Genomic DNA, 19,299 nt, shown 5'->3' on the forward strand with positions numbered 1-19,299 from the left:
ATGGATATAATATCCCATATATTTCAATAGTAATGGAGATGAACAAAACCTTATATTATCACCTTTCTGTCAATCTCTGTCTAGAAACGATGGAGCTTTAGAGGAAAATCCCATGAATTTCTCACCTAACTTGGAGGAAAGTGCACCTTCATCTTAAATTTTCGCATTCAATGAAGCAGTGTGGGAGTTATTGAGATTAGTTGAGCAAGCCGTATACATGTCTACTATTGTGTGCATTTGTATGCATGGGAGACATGGAATGGTGAATGAATAACGACTCTATGTACTTATGTAGCTTCCATATAAAGAGCTTATCCCTGATGAAATTTACGTGGTTTTGGGTCGAGATTTCGTAAGAAACACTCTTAGGCATTTGAGTTACAAGAATCTTATCGATCTAGAAAATTACAGTTACTGAAGTGTACTAGATTCACAGTTTAGTAATTATAATGAGAAATAAATAAGTAGAGAATTTAGAGTTACAAGAGTATGTTTATAAAAGTATAAAACTACATAGTTTTTCAATATAAATACAATATTATCATGGAAAATAAATGAGCAAAATTCAGGATACAATAAGCCCTCGAGTTTAGCTCATATCTGAAAATGGGTTAGGCTTAGGCATACAAATGATTTGATTCCTTCCATTGTAATTTAAAAGAATTCGGGTACAATACTGATGTTATCGTCGAGTATGAAAACTTTCATTTGTTGCCATTTCTTTTTCTTTATTTATTGCGACAACAATATTTGAGTAGAGTGGAAATTTCAGTTGTCACTTAGTCAATCATATATTGTCATCAAACTCATTACATATGAACATAACTTCTACTAGAAATGAAAGCGCGTACCAAGCTGTGATACTCTGACAATTTGTTTTTATGCAATTATAAATTTAGAGCAGATTGTTGACATGGGAGTGCTTGTTTGGTTGGGTGAGCTAACCACCAACATTTATTTTGAGCATACCAGCTTATACGGCGTTGCTTTTATCTCGAGGACAGTCGTTGCAATCCGTCCATAACGTTTGGCAAGAAAAGTCGTCCAATATATATTTTGATGTTCATTTTCGGAGTAATACTGTACCTCTCAGTGGCTCTTTCCTCATGTTATGGGTCGTATTATAAGACCCGAATATTTTAGAAAGTTTAATGTAATATCAATGAGGTTTTAGTGACCTAACTAGAAACAACATTGAATATAATGACAGGAATAGTTCATGAAAGTATAACTCGAGTTGTATTTCCGATATGAGGGGTTTGAGGAAGAAGAAAACAAGAAGAACTTGAGGGCTTTGGAGAAAAATATGTGAGAAAAGGGAGAGTAAATATGTAATTTTATACCTGTGGGACCTTTGCACGACGAAGACTTCGTCGCACAAAGCTCATGGTAATTACTTCTTCGTCGCGCAAAGCTCGTGGTAATTACTTGGCCTTAAATGGCTCACCTACCATTTCATAGCACCTTGGGCGATGAACACTTCATCGCTCAAAGTTTTCGCGGAAAAATGGTCGTTGCGCAAGATGTTGGCGCCAAATCTCCCTCTATCTGCGTTTTTTTTCAACCTTTGCGCGACAAACATATGGTGTCGTCCAGCAAATGGTTTTTTATACTAGTGATCCCTAAACCCATATTTGAAGGTTCTTGTCTTTCAATTATATAACTTCGTTCAATTTTCTACAAAATTTATTAAATATAACCAGATTTTCATTTTTGCCCTTAAACTCAAATGACAGATGCTCTTGTCAGATTTTATCTTGTGTTGCTCTGTTGGTCATTTTTATTAACTTCGTTTATTTTTCTTAAATTATGAAATATAGTGTAGCACAAAATAGAATTAGACAATAACAATTATTAGACATGGCATTCGTGTCGTGTTTCCCTTGTTCGTGTCATTTTCGTAACACATCCGATATCGTAACAGATCGTGTCGTGTAACATCTATTAAGGTAAACGGGGTAATATAACCCGACTCGAAATCGACCCATTAATATTATCAAGTAATATGAACCACCCGTTACTCGTTAAAAAAAATTTTAAATCAATAAATAATGAAAATGAAAAATATAATTTGACCCAAAAAAATAGAAAACATAATACCAAATTAGTATATGCATATTGACACACCCCGACCTAAGGAGGGCATGCTGGCCGTCACGTGAGAGTGACGTAACCATGTGCACAGTGCGGAATCTAAGAAGATAAATAGAATTAAGAATAAATAAAAACTGAATCACTAGCAATACGCTAAAAGAATTCCATACTTCTTACTATACACTGATCAACGAAAGCCAAAAACCCTTTACCTCTAGGATGTTTTCGTAAAATCACGTTTTTAAAATTTGTAAAATCATAAAAATTTGGGATGGGCTGTGACATATATCACATTATCACATAAATATTACTTCAAAACATATAAAAAAAAACATTTCTCTTTCAAGTATTACATACCCCAAAATAAGAGCTTAGTAAAAAAAACATTAGTACATTACTACAAAATACCAAATGTTCAAGGATATACAAAATGAAGGGAGTTGCGTTTCAAGGTTGAGAATACAATCACAAACGTTTATATATGTTTTCACACGCTGATGTACCTATCATAAACCTTAGAGGATACAATCACGAGAGTTTGCATATTTTTTAACATTTTTTACACTTATAAATAAATTATTAATTTTTTAATATGTTTGGTATTTTTAAATTACTTGATATTTTTTTATACTAAAAATAAATAAATAAATAAAACTTGAATTAAGAATACCTAATACATATTTCATATTTCATATAATACATATACACACACTATGGCTATTGTATTTTATAGTAAGTTTATTTTATTAGTTTAAAAAATGGTAAATTACACTTTCATACTTCAGATTTAGGGTCTATTTTAATTCCTTATAACATCTTTAAAACATTTCACTTTCATAGCTTAAGTACTATTTTATTTCAAAATAATACATTCGTGCTTAAGTACTATTTTATTTCAAAATAATACATCCGTTACATTTTTCATTCATTGATCCATTAAATGCTGACGTGACTGTCAAATCTGTGCCACGTGACAAAATTTTTTTTTTTTTTTTTAAAACCTCAATCTTCTAAATAATAATAAAATAAAATAAAAAAGTTAGAAAATCTCCTGGTACGCCTCCCTCCCTCTTCAATTCCAATTCAATCCCTCTCTCTCTCTCCCTAAAAGCACCATGATTTTGATTTGATCGGCATGATTGAATTCGAGGAGTTTTACTTTTTGATGCTTCAAAAGTTGAAATTTTTGGGAGTAAGCCGGATCCCCCTAAACCATCCCCCGCCCGCCAGCCCACACCTCTTCCTAGCCTATACACAATCCCCAGATCAAACAAAAAGGAAGGGAAAGATAGAAAATTTAACGCATGGGTCTAATCCATTTTTTTGCAACATCAAATGGGTGCAGACTGCAGAGAGAGAAGAGAAAGAGAACGAACCGACCGACCACGTAGATGGAGGCGAAGGTGGCGAACATGGAGACCAAGAGCGTCGGGATCTGAGACCGGAAAACGATGCCGGAGAGACGAGCACTGGATCCCCTGCTCTGCATCTTCTCTCCCATTGTTGGTTCTAAAATCCCAACCAATCCGTTTCGTAATCCGATAGAATCATGGCGTGTGCAGATAGCCGAGTGAGCTCGGAGAAGACGATGGATTGTGGGGGGTTTGGGGAAGACGGGAGAGGGAAGAACTGGGTGGGTTGCAAGGAAGGGATGGGTTTTTTTTGTTTTTTTTTCCTCTTCCTCTTCTTCAGGTTGGGCGGGTGGGGGTTGCGGGTTCAGCAGCCTCTTTTTTTTTTTTTTTTTTTTTTTTTCAAGAAGATTCAGATTTTTTTTTAAAACAAAAAAAAAAATTTGATGTGTGACACACATTTGGCAGCCACTTGAGTACTTAACGGATCAATGAATGAAAAATGTAATGGAGGTATTATTTTAAAATAAAATAGTTTTTAAGGTATGAAAGGGAAATGTTTTAAAGATGTTGTAAGGAATTGAAATAGACCCCAAACCTGAGGTATAAAAGAAATTGAAATAGACCCTAAACCTAAGGTATGAAAGTGTAATTTACCCTTTAAAAAATTAAAATTATCAAAATAAAATTTTTCTTAACATATCGAAACGGGTTACCCATGTATCACCGACGTGTAAACCTATTAAGGACTCGTTATTAACGGGTTTTTATAGTATGACCCGATAACAACTTGATTAGTTATCATATCAACCCGAAACCCATTGTTTCATGTTATTTACGTGTCGTGTAAGGGGTCATATAAGAAATTGCCAAAGTCTAACAATTATTATGAGTTTAGGGGTCAAAGGGAAAACTAAGCTTTACACTAACTAAGATCTTTACTTACTCTTTAGGATGACTCAAACAAGAATATAGGCTAAACAAAGGAAGCTTATATAAACAAGTAATCTTTATAGATATCTCAACCAAGTATGAGTAATACAAAGGATATGTACACATATTTATAGGCCTGGGAAGAACTCTCTGGAATCTTTCTTAGAACTATCAGGAAACAACAGACATCTTCCTCTTTTGGTCTTCCTAACATTATCCATAAAAATATAATGGGTCTTGTACTTAGCTACATGCAATATTCAATGTCTAGTAGCTAGTTGTGGAGCCAATGTCATCTAGCCATTATCGACATGGATGGGACAGGACTTGGACGCTATTTGTCAATAAACTCGTTTCATGTAAGTTAATCTCTTAAAACAGAGAGTTTGTAAACTCCAATAATAGAGCTTTCTCTCCATGTTCAAGACTAGAATACTTTGAATTCGAAAGTGTTACTCATCTCAAATTACTGACTAAGATATCGTTTCTATGAGTTCGAAAATGCTGTTATTTTGTATTATCTCAATTGACCACCAAGTGTCTCACCTTCCTCATAGCGGGAGATATACAGAATGAGAGCAAGGCAATCAGCATTCTTTTTCTTTGTCTTGTGAAAAAAATAACGAGAAAGAATTTGAATAGCTCAAATAAATAACCAAAAAATATATATCATTGGGAGTCAAAGTCATAATCAGGGATGGAACCAGAAATTTGCCTTCGGGGTATATTTTGAACAAACAAAATAAAACAATATAGACTCTCAATATATTGGCATGTGTGGGTTGTAGTCTGTAGCTGCTGAGTACCTCATCATGTTCGAGTTGATAAAAACCTAGTTTGCAGATGAGCAAATTGAGCAAATTGTTAACCAAGTGAAGTAGCCATCGTTACTGCTACATCAAAAGAGAATGCAAAACCGCATAATAATGATGGTGAAAGTCCGTTTCAGCAGAGCTGGAATATTAAATTCCGCCGAATCAGGTGGGCAAAGAGCAGGAAGAAGACCACAATTTAAGTTCTGCATACAAGAAACAAGGTGTTTGCTCCCTAAATTCACCATGGGCCTCGCGGGCATGCCAGAAATTTACTCAAACATGAAATTGGTGGGTGCATGCGCACCACTACTAGATGCCACTAGTAGACGAGATCTGAATGATTGAGGTTGCGCCTGAATTCGACTTCCAACCAAGAGATTGTGTCATTAAGTGGGAGTGGCTCAAATCAAGGTTCTTTATTTGCCTTAAAGATAAGGACTTTTCTTATATGAAGAGATGGAACAATATGTAAATGGCAAGGTTGCTGGAAGTGCAACTGATAGAGGAAAGTAAATGATTGGTATTGTGGATTGCTTGTAATTTAAATGATTGAAAAAGAGTTGTACATGAACTACAAAGGAAATCGATACTAATAGTGAGTAGCAGAGCTAATAAACAAGGAAAGTAATGGATGCTTGGCTAAAGCTAAATGTCTACAAGGAAGCTAACGAGATGATTTGAGTAGAGTTGATTGATTGGTTGTTTGAGTGTCCATAATCCTTCTGCCTCTGCTCCTTTATATAAAGATCTGAAAAAGCCTCATTGCTGACAACACCAATCCAACCCGAATGCATTTCATTTGCTAGCTTGCATATGGAATAATATCTAAAAAGGGCAACTTTTATTTCCACATGTTTCTAGCACATGTCTCCACCACTTGCAATAAACTAATAATTAAAAGAAGCAAGCTAGCTTCTTTCACATGTCTTCTGCAGGAATGTCTATGTGCTTTCCAATCCACTTGAAAGCATGCAATTGTTTTGTTTAAACAAAACTCTTGGCAAACCTCCACCACCCAAACGAAGGGGAAAAGCAATATTATAATGTTAAAACTATCCCACTTGAAGCCAAATATCTCTCCAAGTTCAATGTTTTGCCCCATCATCCTCCAAATGCCATATTTAGCCCGAATGACACATTTTAGGTGTAAACAGAAGCCCCCCAAGTTTTATAAATTTGAGCAAAGTTTGCGAAACTTAGAACTCTCACAAGCTCTTCCAGAAGATCGAGTATGAAGAACACATGGCTTGTATTCTATACAAAAGAAAATATGGCTTGGTCAAAAAGTCATCATTCCTTTGCATGGCCTTCCATGTACTGATCAGAAAGGGCAACTTTGTTTGCTATGATTTTCCAACAGCCTTGGTGGCTCCAATGCTGTTAGGAATGATGTTGAAGGAAGAGGCACGTCTACCTCTTCAGCCCTTCTGTCGTTGATAAACTTGGCAAGGAAAACAAGGCAATTGGTAGTGCAACTAGCATTGGAAAGAATGTTGTTGCCTGGCTTGTATTCCTTCTCGTTGATACCAAAAAAGCATAGGAGTATCCTTGTCCGTTGCAAAGATAATAAACTGGAAAAGTGCCCCAAGTCGGAGGCAAATTGGAAAACGCAGAAAAAGAGGGAGACGAGAGAAACTTGGGCAACTATTCTTTTTATTATTCTTTTTCTTTTTGCCTCTTTTCATATAATATAATACAATATAAAGCCCAATCAGGCCAAGTGCTCAGATTCTCTTTTTATTTCTTTTCATATAATATCATGCAATATAAGCACATAATATGTGACAGCCCGTCCCAAAATTCATGTAACCGTACGTGTGAAATTACAACTTTGCCCCTAATTCGTTTCGTTATGTTTTTGGTTGCTTGGTGTGGTGTTGGCAGGTGCTGGGCCACACACACACTCTCACTGTCTCTATCATTTTCTCTGTCTCTTCCCTGTCTCTCTCTCCTGAGCTCCCTTCTTTCTTCTTCTTCCTTCGAACTCGTACGGACACACACACAACTACACTAAATCATCACAGATCGAGGAAACTAAGAGCACAGTCGTGATCGTGAAGTTCGTGGGAGCACAATCGTACCATTTTCAGGTAAGAAATCCGTCGTTTTCACGTCGATTCGACAATGGCAGATTTATGTACTGTTCATGCAAACATTAATCTAGCACGTTTTTGGAATTTTGAAGCTCGTAGATGTCTTAGTGAGGTTCCCAGGAGTCCCGGAGTAACTCGTTGGACAAATTTGGACGTCGGAACAGCCTGGTTCGAAGTTGGCCGGTTTTGGTTTGTGTGGACAGGTATGATCTTGTGGTTTTTAGCCTTTAAAACTTGTTTGGACGTGTTCTTCTAGTCTAGGGCTTCATTTTGGTTCAAGAATCACGAAAAATGGTGGAGAAACGAGTGAGAAAACGTAGATTGCAGGTTTTTCCAGTTTCCGGCTCCGGAGACGTCGCCGGAGGCTCGCCGGGGAAGGTGACGGAATATTCCTGACGCCGTTGACGAAATCTGTTAGAACTAACGGAATATTCCTCACGGCGTCAGTTGACGCCGTCAGCGTGCCAGGCACGTGCCTGCGCGTGGCCGGCGCGTGTGGCCGTGCCTTGGCCGGCGCGTGGAGGTGCGTGCGGCGGTGGAAAATTTTTCTAAAAATATGGTTGTGATCCTGAGGTTGTGTAGAGCACGTTGGTATATTCAATTGTCCATTTTGAGCAATGTATGAGAAGTTATTACGAGAAGTTGGTTATGTGCTTTAAAGTTAACGTTTTTATAGTTATTTCGCATATAGGTGATACGTATCCCGAGGACGAGCGTGCGCACTCGAGGCAGGGGGGCTACGACCTTTCCACATACCAGTGAGTGGGCTTTTGGTTTTCCGTATATACCTATATACTATATTTTCCCAGAAATGATTTAAATGTTTATTAGTTGTATGCCATGTATACATTATCGTTGGTTGTGCACTGTGAGTACATTATTATTTGCATACATATATACATATGCATATTGGGTGTTGTGGACGCACAGGTAAGTGCCAGGTAAGTGTTATTCACATTTATGTTTCAGTAGTGGTTTGAGATAGTTAGAGAGCTCATAACCTGCACCCCCGGTGTTAGTGCTCCCGCCCAGGGTAGGGCACAGTCCTTCACGTGATGTTTACCTTCCGCACCACACGCTCAGCTTGGATCCAAGTTAGGTACACAGTCCTGTCGTACAGACCACTATAGGTGGTTCCGACTCGTAGGTGACCGCGATTATTCGCACAGCCTTCACGTGATCGTAGCACTAGAGCGTATACATGTATTACACACAGGCCTGTCGTACAGACCACTTTAGGTGGTTCCGACTCGTGGGCAGGTTCAGTATTTGAGTTTGAGATTTGAGCTCTAAACGCAGCCGTACAGGTCACGTTAGGTGACTCCGGCTGCCAGATTACATGATATTAACATGATTATACCTGAGCACTTGCATATCATTATAAGGTTTCGACATGGCATATTATTGAGCACATGGTATATATTTGAGCATGATTGGCATATATACTATACGTATATTTATTTTCTGGGAAGTATACAGGTTTTACGGCGAGGGGTTAGAATGTATTTTATTAAATGGTTTTCGAAAGCTTTGTTTTTGCCCACTCACGCTTTTGTTTTGCGCCCCTCCAGGTTCTAGTTGAGTAGCAGTTTCGGTGGTTTCCCAGAGGGCGTCCCGGCATTTCTGACAGACACCCATTATCGTAGGGTCACCTTCGGGTGTACTATTGTCACATCTTTTCTTTTGGACTGTTGTAGACTTATTGCTCTGAATTTAGCGTTTCACTTACGCTAGCACTTGTTTTAGCACTCTGTATGCTAGTTTTTAATTATTCTTACTTTTATTACTATTTTATTAGCTTCCGCACGTGCATATGGTTACGTCACCTTCGTGTGACGGCCATCACGCCCTGATCTCGGTCGGGGTGTGTCATAATATATATATATATATATATATATATATATGTATGTATGTAGCCCTTTCGGCCAAAGTGAAAGATAAGATAGGGAGAAAGAGAAAGGAAGAAAAAGAAAGAAAAAGAAGAGGAAAGAGGGAGAGACCCTCTTTCGGGCAAAAGGGACGGGAAAGATAAAAGGAAAGGAAAAGATGGAGAAAGAGAAAGAAATAATAAAAAAGCAAGAAAAGAAAGAGAGGCCAAAAAAGGGACAAAAGAGAGAAATAATAGGAAAAGAAAATAAAGCAGAACCTCTCTTAAAATATCAGCCGATGCAATGACGAGGATTATTTACTTTTATAATCTCTCTATTATTTTATGTTCTTTTATTTAAACGATTATAATTAAATCAGATCAATATCTTATATTAATTTTTTAATAAAATTAATAAGATAAAAAATAATATGTGAGAGAAAAGAATAAAAAAATAATAGAAATAGAAAGATAGAGAATCCTCTTCCGTGTGTCAGGGTACATAAGTTGCCCTTTGAAGAGATCAAACTTCTGTGGTGTCAGTTTGTTCAGAATCCTCAGAGCCTTCCACACGCGGTCCTTATCAGATAGAGTACCCCTTCCAGCTGACCATGGCACCTCAGCTTTGATTAAAGTAGAAGCGGGCCCTCCCCCTTGATGTTGTCCTCGCAAATTAAGCCTGATTTGCATCTTGCTGTCTGTAATCAAACCGATTATCCCAAGACCGTTTTTTTTTAAGAGCAACTCCACCCCTAAAGACTTTGCGCCAGCACCCAGCCCATTTATCCACTTCAGTGAACAATAATAGACCCTAATGAACAGTAATAGGCCAAAGCATCTCCACCCAAAAAAAAATATGTTGGCACCTAGTCTAAAAATGCGCTGGCACAAACGATCTCCACCCCTACAAAATGCGCTGGCACCCAGTCCATTTAAAATATTAAATAATTTTTTTATAAAATAATAAATAAAAAAATAGTTTTAATTTTGGATAGGATTTTTAACCAATCTCGTCACGCCACGTGTCATTATCTGAACATACTATTTTGTGAATAGATTTCCGCTAAGATTTTCAACCAATCCCGACAACCCACGTGTCATTTTCTGTTTACAATAATTTAGGCAAGATTTCGATAAGATTTTTAACCAATCTTGTCACGCCACATGTCATTATCCGAACGTACTATTTTGTAGATAGATTTCTGATAAGATTTTCAACCAATCCCGACACGCCACGTGTCACTTCCTGTTTACAATAATTTAGCCAAGATTTCGATAAGATTTTCAACCAATCACGTAGTGCCAGTGGCATTGTCCAGAACCTCATCTTCTCTTTTTTTGTCCATATAAACCCTACATCCCTACATCCATCCTCACACTAAACTCAATCCTTTTTTTTAGGTCAGAATTCTTCTTTATCTTTTTCAAATCTTGAGTTCTTACAATGTCTTCTTCAAGGAGAGCGTATAAACAGTTACAAGAGCAGCAAAAAAGGTTGTTGGCACAACAGGAAGAATTGATCAATCTTGACCAAATGGGAGGTGGAGATGAGGCATTCGCAATGGAGGCGGATGAGGATGATCACCATAGAAGGCGGAGGGCCTCACATTCCCGCCGTATCATGGAAGCTATGGGTCAGATGGCCAAACCCAGACGTGCGGCAAACATCGATAAAAGAAGGGAAAGACGAGGTAAAGATCTCTTGGAAGATTATTTTATTCCCAATAGCGTTTTCCCTGATCATGTTTTTAGACGTCGTTTTAGAATGCAACGAAGTTTGTTCGATAAAATCATGAGTGATGTTTGCAACCATGATCCATATTTTGTGCAAAAAGATGATGCTTTTCATGTTCTAGGTCTTCTTCCTGAGCAAAAAATTACGGCTGCCTTGCGAATGCTTGCATATGGAGCATCTACAGATCAAGTGGATGAGATCGCAAAGATGGGAAAAACAACAGTTATGGAGTCCCTGATGCGGTTTTGCTCTGCAATTGAAGCCCTCTACACCAATGAGTACCTTCGGCAACCCACGCCAAGGGACATGCGAAGGCTTCTGAGGAAGGGTGAGATGCGAGGCTTCCCTGACATGATTGGAAGCATTGACTGCATGTACTGGACATGGAAAAAATGTCCAAGTGCGTGGCAAAGAGCTTATGGCGACGGAAAAGGAGCCAAAAGCATCATTTTGGAAGCGATGGCTTCTTTTGATACATGGATTTGGCATGCTTTTTTTGGTGTTCCAGGAGCTCAGAATGACCTAAATGTCCTTGCCCAATCTCCAGTGTTTGACGAACTGCTGCAAGGAAATGGGCCGAGATGCACATATTGGATTAATGGTAATAAATACGAGGGACCATACTACCTTGCAGATGGTATTTACCCAAGGTGGTCAACATTTGTCAAAACAGTGCCACATCCGCAGAGTGAAAAAGAGAAACACTTCGCAAAGTGTCAAGAAGGGTGTAGGAAGGATGTCGAGCGTTGTTTTGGTATCCTGCAAGCTCGTTGGGCCATTGTCAGGCCTGCAGCTAGAATGTTTGATGTCGAGGCTCTTCGATCCATCATGACGACGTGTATTATTCTCCACAACATGATTGTTGAAGACGGGTATGATTATGATGCCGTCGATGAATATGAGCCGGATCCGATGAACAACTCAAGAACACAAATCTACTATGCTCATAACCGGACCGAAGATCCCGTGCAACACGAGCTGTTGGAACGGGATGGACGTTACAATGAATTAATCGTTCAGCGGTACACTTCATTGCAAAAGCCATACTGGCACATAACCCGCCAGAATGACTTGATTGACCATCAGTGGGGATTGCACGAAGGCGAAGATAATTAAAATAAAGCTTGTGGTTGAAGAATAAAGTGTATTGTTTTTTAAGTAATCTTATTTAGTGTGTTTTTTTTAAAAGTTTAAATGGTGAGGTTATGTAATTTTATTTGGTGTTTTTTTTTTTAAATGTTTATTTGGTGAGTTTATGTAATCTTATTCAAATATTTAAATAAAGTACAAAAATTACATAAGAAATTAAATAAAGTTCTAAAAATAAATAAGAAATTAAATAAAGTTCTAAAAATAAATAAGAAATTACATAAGAAATTAAATAAAGTTCTAAAAATAAATAAGAAATTACATAAGAAATTAAATAAAGTCCTAAAAATGTTAAGAAATTACATAACAAATTAAATAAAGTAGTACAAATAAATGTGAAATTATACAAAGTCTGTGGAGTTAGGATATGTGGTGCTAGGATCTTGGTTGCTAGGATTTCTGTAGCTGGAACCCCCTTGACTTGTTTCGGCATCTCTTGCATGCCTCTTTCGCACGACATCTCTTTTTTCTGATGTCCAAAAATATTTTGAATTCGGAGACAGTCCTACTAGAGACTTGTTCATAGTGTCACAATCTGTTTGAGCCATCCTTTCTTCTCTAAGCATCTCATTTTCTCGATGAAGTGCTTCTCTAATCATCTCGTTCTCTCGATTAACTATTTCTCTGTCTCTCAACCACCGCATCACGAGCCTCAGTAGCTGCTATTATTGCTGCCATAGCAGTAGCTTTTTCCTCATCTCTAGCATTTTCCCATGCCATGTTCATTTCACCTTGACGAGCAAGTTCCTCCATATATTTAGTGTAGTCATTTTTGGAAGAACTACCTTTTTTCTTTGATGCCTTTTTATCTTGAGGCCTGAGGGACTGACGAGTCGGTTGGGTCTCTGGCACTTCTTCAGGCGTCCCTTCCGTGTCTTCAAATGTGTTGGCTTCTTGTTCGGCTGTGTCTGCTTCTGGCGAACTGCGTAGACCCATACCGTGCATGACAACTTCTGGACCGGTTGCCACAATTTTGTATCTAGGGCAATCTTTGACAATTTGCCAACATTCCCATTTGTTGAATGATTTGTTACGGCTCTTTGCATTGTAGAATGCTTGTGCTTGTAGTGTCTATAAAAATGTGGGATAAGATAGTATTAAAAAATACGGGTGTAACACAAATAAATAAATTAAAATATTGATGGGCGTGGAATGCATATTACATAGAAATTACATAAGAAATTAAATAAATTAAAATATTGATGTGGGTGGAATGCATATAAATAAATAAAAATATTGTTACCTCATCCGCTAAACTTGTCCCACTACGTAGATTACCAAAAGTATGAGAGATGGCGTTTTTCCAACAAGTAAAGGATGCGTTGAGTTTTTTCCAACGACCTTGAAGACCTTGACTAGATCTGGCATCTTTTTCATGTACATCGCAAAACGATTTCGTAATTTTACTCCACATTTCTCGCTTATCCATCTCATTACCCGTAATCGGGTCATGAGTAGTGCGAACCCAACATTCACACAACGTAACATCTTCAATGAGCTTCCACGAAGTCATTTTTTTCTCTTAAAGTGTACAAAATATTCAAATGTAGAAAGTGTAGAAAATATTGAAATGTGGTGTAAGGTGGAAGATGAGGGTTAGGTATTTATAGAAAAAAAAATTAATTAATTTTTAAAAAATTTTCTGTATTTTTTAAAAAAAATTCACAATTTTTAATTAATTCTTAATAAATTTTAATGTTGTAATTAATCTGGACCGTTGGATTTGAAAAATAATCAAATCCAATAGCCAATCAGCTGCCACGTGGCCAACGGTCAAAATTCTGACCGTTGGGCCTTTTTTTTTTTTTTTTAATTTTATTTTTGGTGAAAAAAACGTGACCGTTGATCTGTGATCGGACGGTCCATTTTAAAAGTCAAATTTAAATTTTTTTTTACCGTTGGAAATCCAACGACTCTGAGGAGGGCCACGTAGCCCTCAGCTGTTCGAAGCCAAGTTGGCCTGAGACGAGGGCCTTGCCGCCTGCAACGCGGTCTCCTACTCGCGCCCAGTCGCGAGTGTTGTGCACACGCCAGCGTTTTGGACCAGCTTCTGGGTCTGTTCGAAATGGGCTGGCCTGCTGCCTGGCATGGGCTGGGTGCCAGGCTGTTTCACGGGCTAGAGCTTTTGGACAGGGTGCCAGGCTGTTAATTGGACTAGGTGCTGGGCAAAAAAAACTTCGGTGGTACTGCTCTAAAGGCAGGAACCGGTGCAGAAATGTCATGCCAATCTGGGATGCGGGCTCCGAATAATCGATTTTGGGCTGGAGACAGAGTTGGAGATTAAGACCACAGTTCTGGCCTTCACCACTGAAAATTCAGCTTCAATTTCTTCCTTTTACTTTTAGAATTTCATCAGGGCCCATTACGTTTCACCATGCTGACGCAAACATAATTTACATTATCATAACTAGTATCACATCCCATCACCAAGCCAAGTTACGCCGCATCAGTCCGTATCACACGTAAGAGAGCGAGGCAGGCTGACAATTCGGTCATTTTTATTTCAGAAAGGGAAACTACTGAAGCTTCAAAATGCAGATTTCTGCTTCTTTGTTCCTGCAATGGCCATAAAAGTACAAGCAACAACAGCGAAGACTAAGAGAGATCATGACAAGAATTTGAATAGACATGACAGCATATAATTGCTTCTGCCATAACTAATTTCTTTTTACGTCACCTAAACAAGATGCACAATATCATTAGTGTTTATCATGTGAAACAGCTACATCACACAGATCAAGGCCATTCTCTACTTAAAATTATATGAATTTTAACCATATTTGATTTGGGAAATCTTAAAACCAAATATTACAGACAAGGAACCATCTCACATGCTAAGCAAAAAAGAATCAGATAATATCACAACCTCCAGGCTCCAGACACAAAAAATATATAGAAAAATATAGAAAGAAACGGAAACTGGTCAACGAAGGTTCAGTGCAAAGAAAATATGAAAGGGGTAAACATCAATGATATAACTAGAACTCATTAAATTCCTCCAATAAATCATTTATATTCAATTGGCAAACTTGTAACAGTATCACACAAAAGAATGATAAACTTCACAAGCTACAAGATCATTTACAAACAAATCAAGCTAGGAAATAATGTTACAACAAAATGTGACTGATTCTGGATGATATCATCACTGATCTACCAATTCCCAAAAAATTCTATTGGATCAAAAACCTCGAGCTGAATTCTGCCAGACCTCAACAGTTTGCTGATCCTTCCTGGTCATGAACATCTTGTTCCCTCCGAAAGCCATGTTTGTTATCCTGGAACCACCCATATCCTTCATTCTCCCCATTAAATTCTTCCTAAAGAGCCTTTCCACCTCCGTCCCGTTTTTACCGCTCTTCTGAGAGCCCACCACAACCTCTGACCATAGCTCTACATTTCCTCCCTTGCTACAGAAGACTTGGCTTCCATGACTTTCAATCTTGCACCCGGAACCTTCCTTCTTCCCATTTACTACTTTCTTCGTTTCACCAAGAGAAACCCATGGATTCTCCGCACCCATGTTTCTCAAATCCGCAAAGAACATCCCGCCTGTATTCACACCAATCTTGAATATTGATGACAAATTATCTGAAACCGTGACATCGGAAAAGCAATCAACTTTCTCTTGTATCTCCCAAACTACATTGCCAGACCTTGTATCCCAAAATCTAATGTTGCCCAAAACTCCTGAAGGTCCACTGTGAGACCCGGACGCCATCAACAGACCATAACCCGAGACCCAATTCAGTTTCGTGGCCGGTATTGCTGAGTTAATCTCGGCACCATAAATTTCGTAATGACCAATCTCATTAACAGGCCTCAAGCTATTCAAATCATATATCATAATCGAATTCGAGTTCCTCCGAACTGATTCGAAACTAGCAAAGAGAAACTCAGGCGATGACCCAATTGCTTGTACTGTTGACCCGGACCGAGTCACATTCTCCCAATTCAGAGTATCCTTCACAAACCCATTTTCAAGGTCAAGAATTTGGAGCCCCGAGAAGTCCGTGGCTCCCACCGCGGCCGTCCTCGGCGATATCGCCAGCATCGAATCGACGGCGGTGAATTGGGTCAAAATCGTTGACTTTTTCCTTAGCGACCAATCAAAAGACGTGATTTTGCTGCCGTGAGCAACATGGACCGAACCAAACGGCGTCGTGGCAATCGACGACGGCGAGTCTCGGCCGTTCAAGGGCAAAATCAAAGACTTTTCGAGGTTAAAAGCATCGAAATGCGATGGGTTCGACAGCGAATTTATCAGAAACGTTTCGATGCCATAAAATTGGGATTCGAAAATTAGGTCCTGGATGTCAAGGGATTTTGCCTTTGAGGGCAAATTACCTGTTCGGAGAAGCGAGAGGAGGATCGAGAAGAGCTCTGGGTCTCGATCAATGAAAGGCGGAGCGAGTTGAGCTGAGGCCAACTCGGAAATCTGGGAGAAGAGCGAGTCCGGCCCGGCAAGGTTCAGGGTTTGCTTGGTGGTCTGGAAGAGCTGGCCGCCAACGTCTATGGTGGCGATGTTGGACTCGGACTTGGTATGCTTAAACCCGTTTCTGGGAAGCCCCGAATTAGCGGCAGGCGGCATGAACTTGAGCATGTTTTGTTCCCGAATTGCCCCGAAGAACCTAGTTTCTTAACGACCCAGAAGCGAAAATTGGCAGAGGAATAAGGGGTAGGATCAGAAATGTGGAAAAGAGCGGCGGCGGTGGTCGCTTTGGAGGAGGTGGAGTTTGGTGGTGGAGAAATTGTGGGCGTTTGGTATTTAAGGGGCTGAGCTTCTTTTTCTTTTGACTTCTAGAAGGTATGACCTCAGGCGTGTTTTGTGTTTTGCGGTCAACCAAAGGTGGCGATAAATTTAAAAAACAAAAAGAAAATTCCTAAAAGCACCCCCAGCATGTTGAATACATCCTTCATTAAAATCTCCAATATTAGAAAGTCAGGAAGGCAGTTTGGTGTCTCAAAACTTCACAAAAAATAATTGGACTATAAAGCCCCTCAAACAAAAAAATCCACAACTAGCTGAAAATAATAGAAACAAAATAACAGGGGTATTTTTGTCAAAATCAAAAAAGAAAAATATGTTAAACAAAAAGAGAATTAAAAATTAGAAAAAAGAAAAAGAAAAGAGAAGATAAACGTGGGGAACCGTTTCGCGGAAGGGGAGAAAAACCCAAACGTGCAGTGGTGTTCAGGAGGAAAAGAAATGCCCTAATCGTGCAAAAAGAAGCAGTTTGCGGGATGAGAGATATATAGAAGGAAGGACACAAAACTGTTGGATAATTCCATGCAGAGGAATTTCCTCCTACAAAACTGTAAGGTTCGTTGCCTTAGAAACTCGACAAGAGTAGAGGAATTTCCAACACAAGAAGGAAGGGAGCAGTTGGGTTCTTCGCATGTTTTGCTTCTCCCAACTAGAGCAATTCACTTTTGATATTAGTGGCTGCTTTCAATCACCACACTATTTTCATTGTTTCTAGCACATAGTTATGTTTTTTTATCTTGCAAATTTATGAACAAGGATTGGGTATCTCTCTGGTGATTGTGTTGGTGAAGCCATATAATTGTTTTGGGAGTTTATATATCGACTGATTCTTATCGCAGGTAACTTTCAATCTCGGATTCTCCATTTCCTCTGCATTCCTTCTCCATCCAGTGTTTGTCTACCATTCACCAAATTCATTTTCATTTCTGTTTTCGATTATTTACTTTTCAGTGAAAACTTGGTGCTTCTCCGGAGGAAGAACAACCAACATACCAGAATCGGGAGAAGAATTGAGCGACCAAATCAGTGACAAAAGTTCGAAATTCTTCCTCAACATCGACTGATTCTTTCGCCATCCAACTTTTGTCTACCATTCATCAAATTCATTTTTCCTTCTCATGTTTCTCTCTGCTTTCGTTTCATTCTATGAGCAAGATTGTTGCTTCGGGCCAAAAAGAATCTTAAAGTTGGATTTTTTTATTTTGTTTTTTTCTTGCGTGATTTGATTATTGCAAGATTTAGGTTTTTTTTAAAGTTGCTTTGCAGATGGCTTTATCTCCCTTGAAAGTCACTACACGCGATGAGGAGGAATTGACATTCCAGACTATGTCAAAATTCAATTCATTGATTATTTTTTTAAGAAAATTATGCAGATAAGAAGTTCAAGTGCTGATTTTCCCTTTTTTTTTTTTTTTTTTTTTTTTTTTGCCTAAACTATGTTTCCCTCTTTTCCCATACAGGTTGCTCTGCTTGGGTTCAGTTTTAAGCGCATTGAAAATGGAGGCGGAAATTGATGCCAATGTTGTGATGTAAAAAAATGTCTTTCTCACGCGCATCAGCGCGTGCAGAAAGGCTAGTTTAATATTAAATGACTTACATACCTAATATGTAATGATAATTTCCACCTTACAAGGTTTAAAAATAAAAATCCAAATTACTTTTCATATGTATATCCCAAGTTTATTTATCTCTTCAACTCTCGAAACCACTTTCATCTTCCATTGTAGAATTAATGAAACTACAAACACATTAATTGAACAAAATTATTCTTGACGAATGAAACGTGAAATCAACATTTTGAAAACTTTACATGAGGTAAGGCTTCGTATTTTCATTGTTTTTATGATTTCAACTATATCGAGCTACGTTATGAATGATATCCATTAAAAAAAAAATGATTGATGAAGAGAATCACACACATAATAAACCTTAGCCACATTAGATCACAAAGATCCCTTGATTTTAAAAGCAGCGTAACAACCTAATCTCTTCCTCTAATTCAATGATTCAATTACTAAATCCATTCCCATGATTTGATCAAAGGAAAAGAAGAGGAATCATCATCATCAACCCTAATATTTATTTAATCCCCAGTGCCACTACTCCTACTCTATATAAAGCTCTACACTTATGTAGCTGCCATTTTTTTTTTAGATTTTTATCCTCCTCATCTTCCTCATCCATTGTTGTGAAAATCATCTTCTTCATCTACTGGTACGAAATACCCACAGCCTTCCACCTCTTTCCATGGAAGGGATAGAGAAACATGAAGGGATAACACACATGCAAATAATCAAACAATTGTTGGCACCACTCCAATAGAAAAATTAAAAAAAATTCGAAATCACACCAGCTTCAGCTTTTACACCGAAGGTATTTTTGGATGGCCTTATGTATTTGCACTTAAGATTTGAAGAGTGTAGGGTGTACGTAGAAAATATAAGGTATATGGTGAGAGTGTAGGGTGTGAGAGTATTATAGAAAAGTAAATGAAAT

General features: G+C 38.3%; 1 protein-coding gene across 1 annotated transcript; it reads right to left on the reverse strand.

The window, feature by feature from the left end:
* Nucleotides 1-15,028: 15,028 nt before the first annotated feature.
* On the reverse strand, nucleotides 15,029-16,826 carry LOC103963864 (BTB/POZ domain-containing protein At5g41330). The gene has a single exon (XM_048590032.1). The coding sequence runs from the start codon at nucleotides 16,636-16,638 to the stop codon at nucleotides 15,217-15,219; it is 1,422 nt and encodes a 473-aa protein (XP_048445989.1). The 5' UTR covers nucleotides 16,639-16,826; the 3' UTR covers nucleotides 15,029-15,216.
* Between the last annotated feature and the right edge of the window lie 2,473 nt (nucleotides 16,827-19,299).

This window comes from the organism of the source record quoted next, unplaced genomic scaffold (genome assembly GCF_019419815.1).
Source record: "Pyrus x bretschneideri cultivar Hongxiangsu unplaced genomic scaffold, Pyrus_bretschneideri_v1 Contig3, whole genome shotgun sequence".
Classification (NCBI taxonomy): Eukaryota; Viridiplantae; Streptophyta; class Magnoliopsida; order Rosales; family Rosaceae; genus Pyrus; species Pyrus x bretschneideri.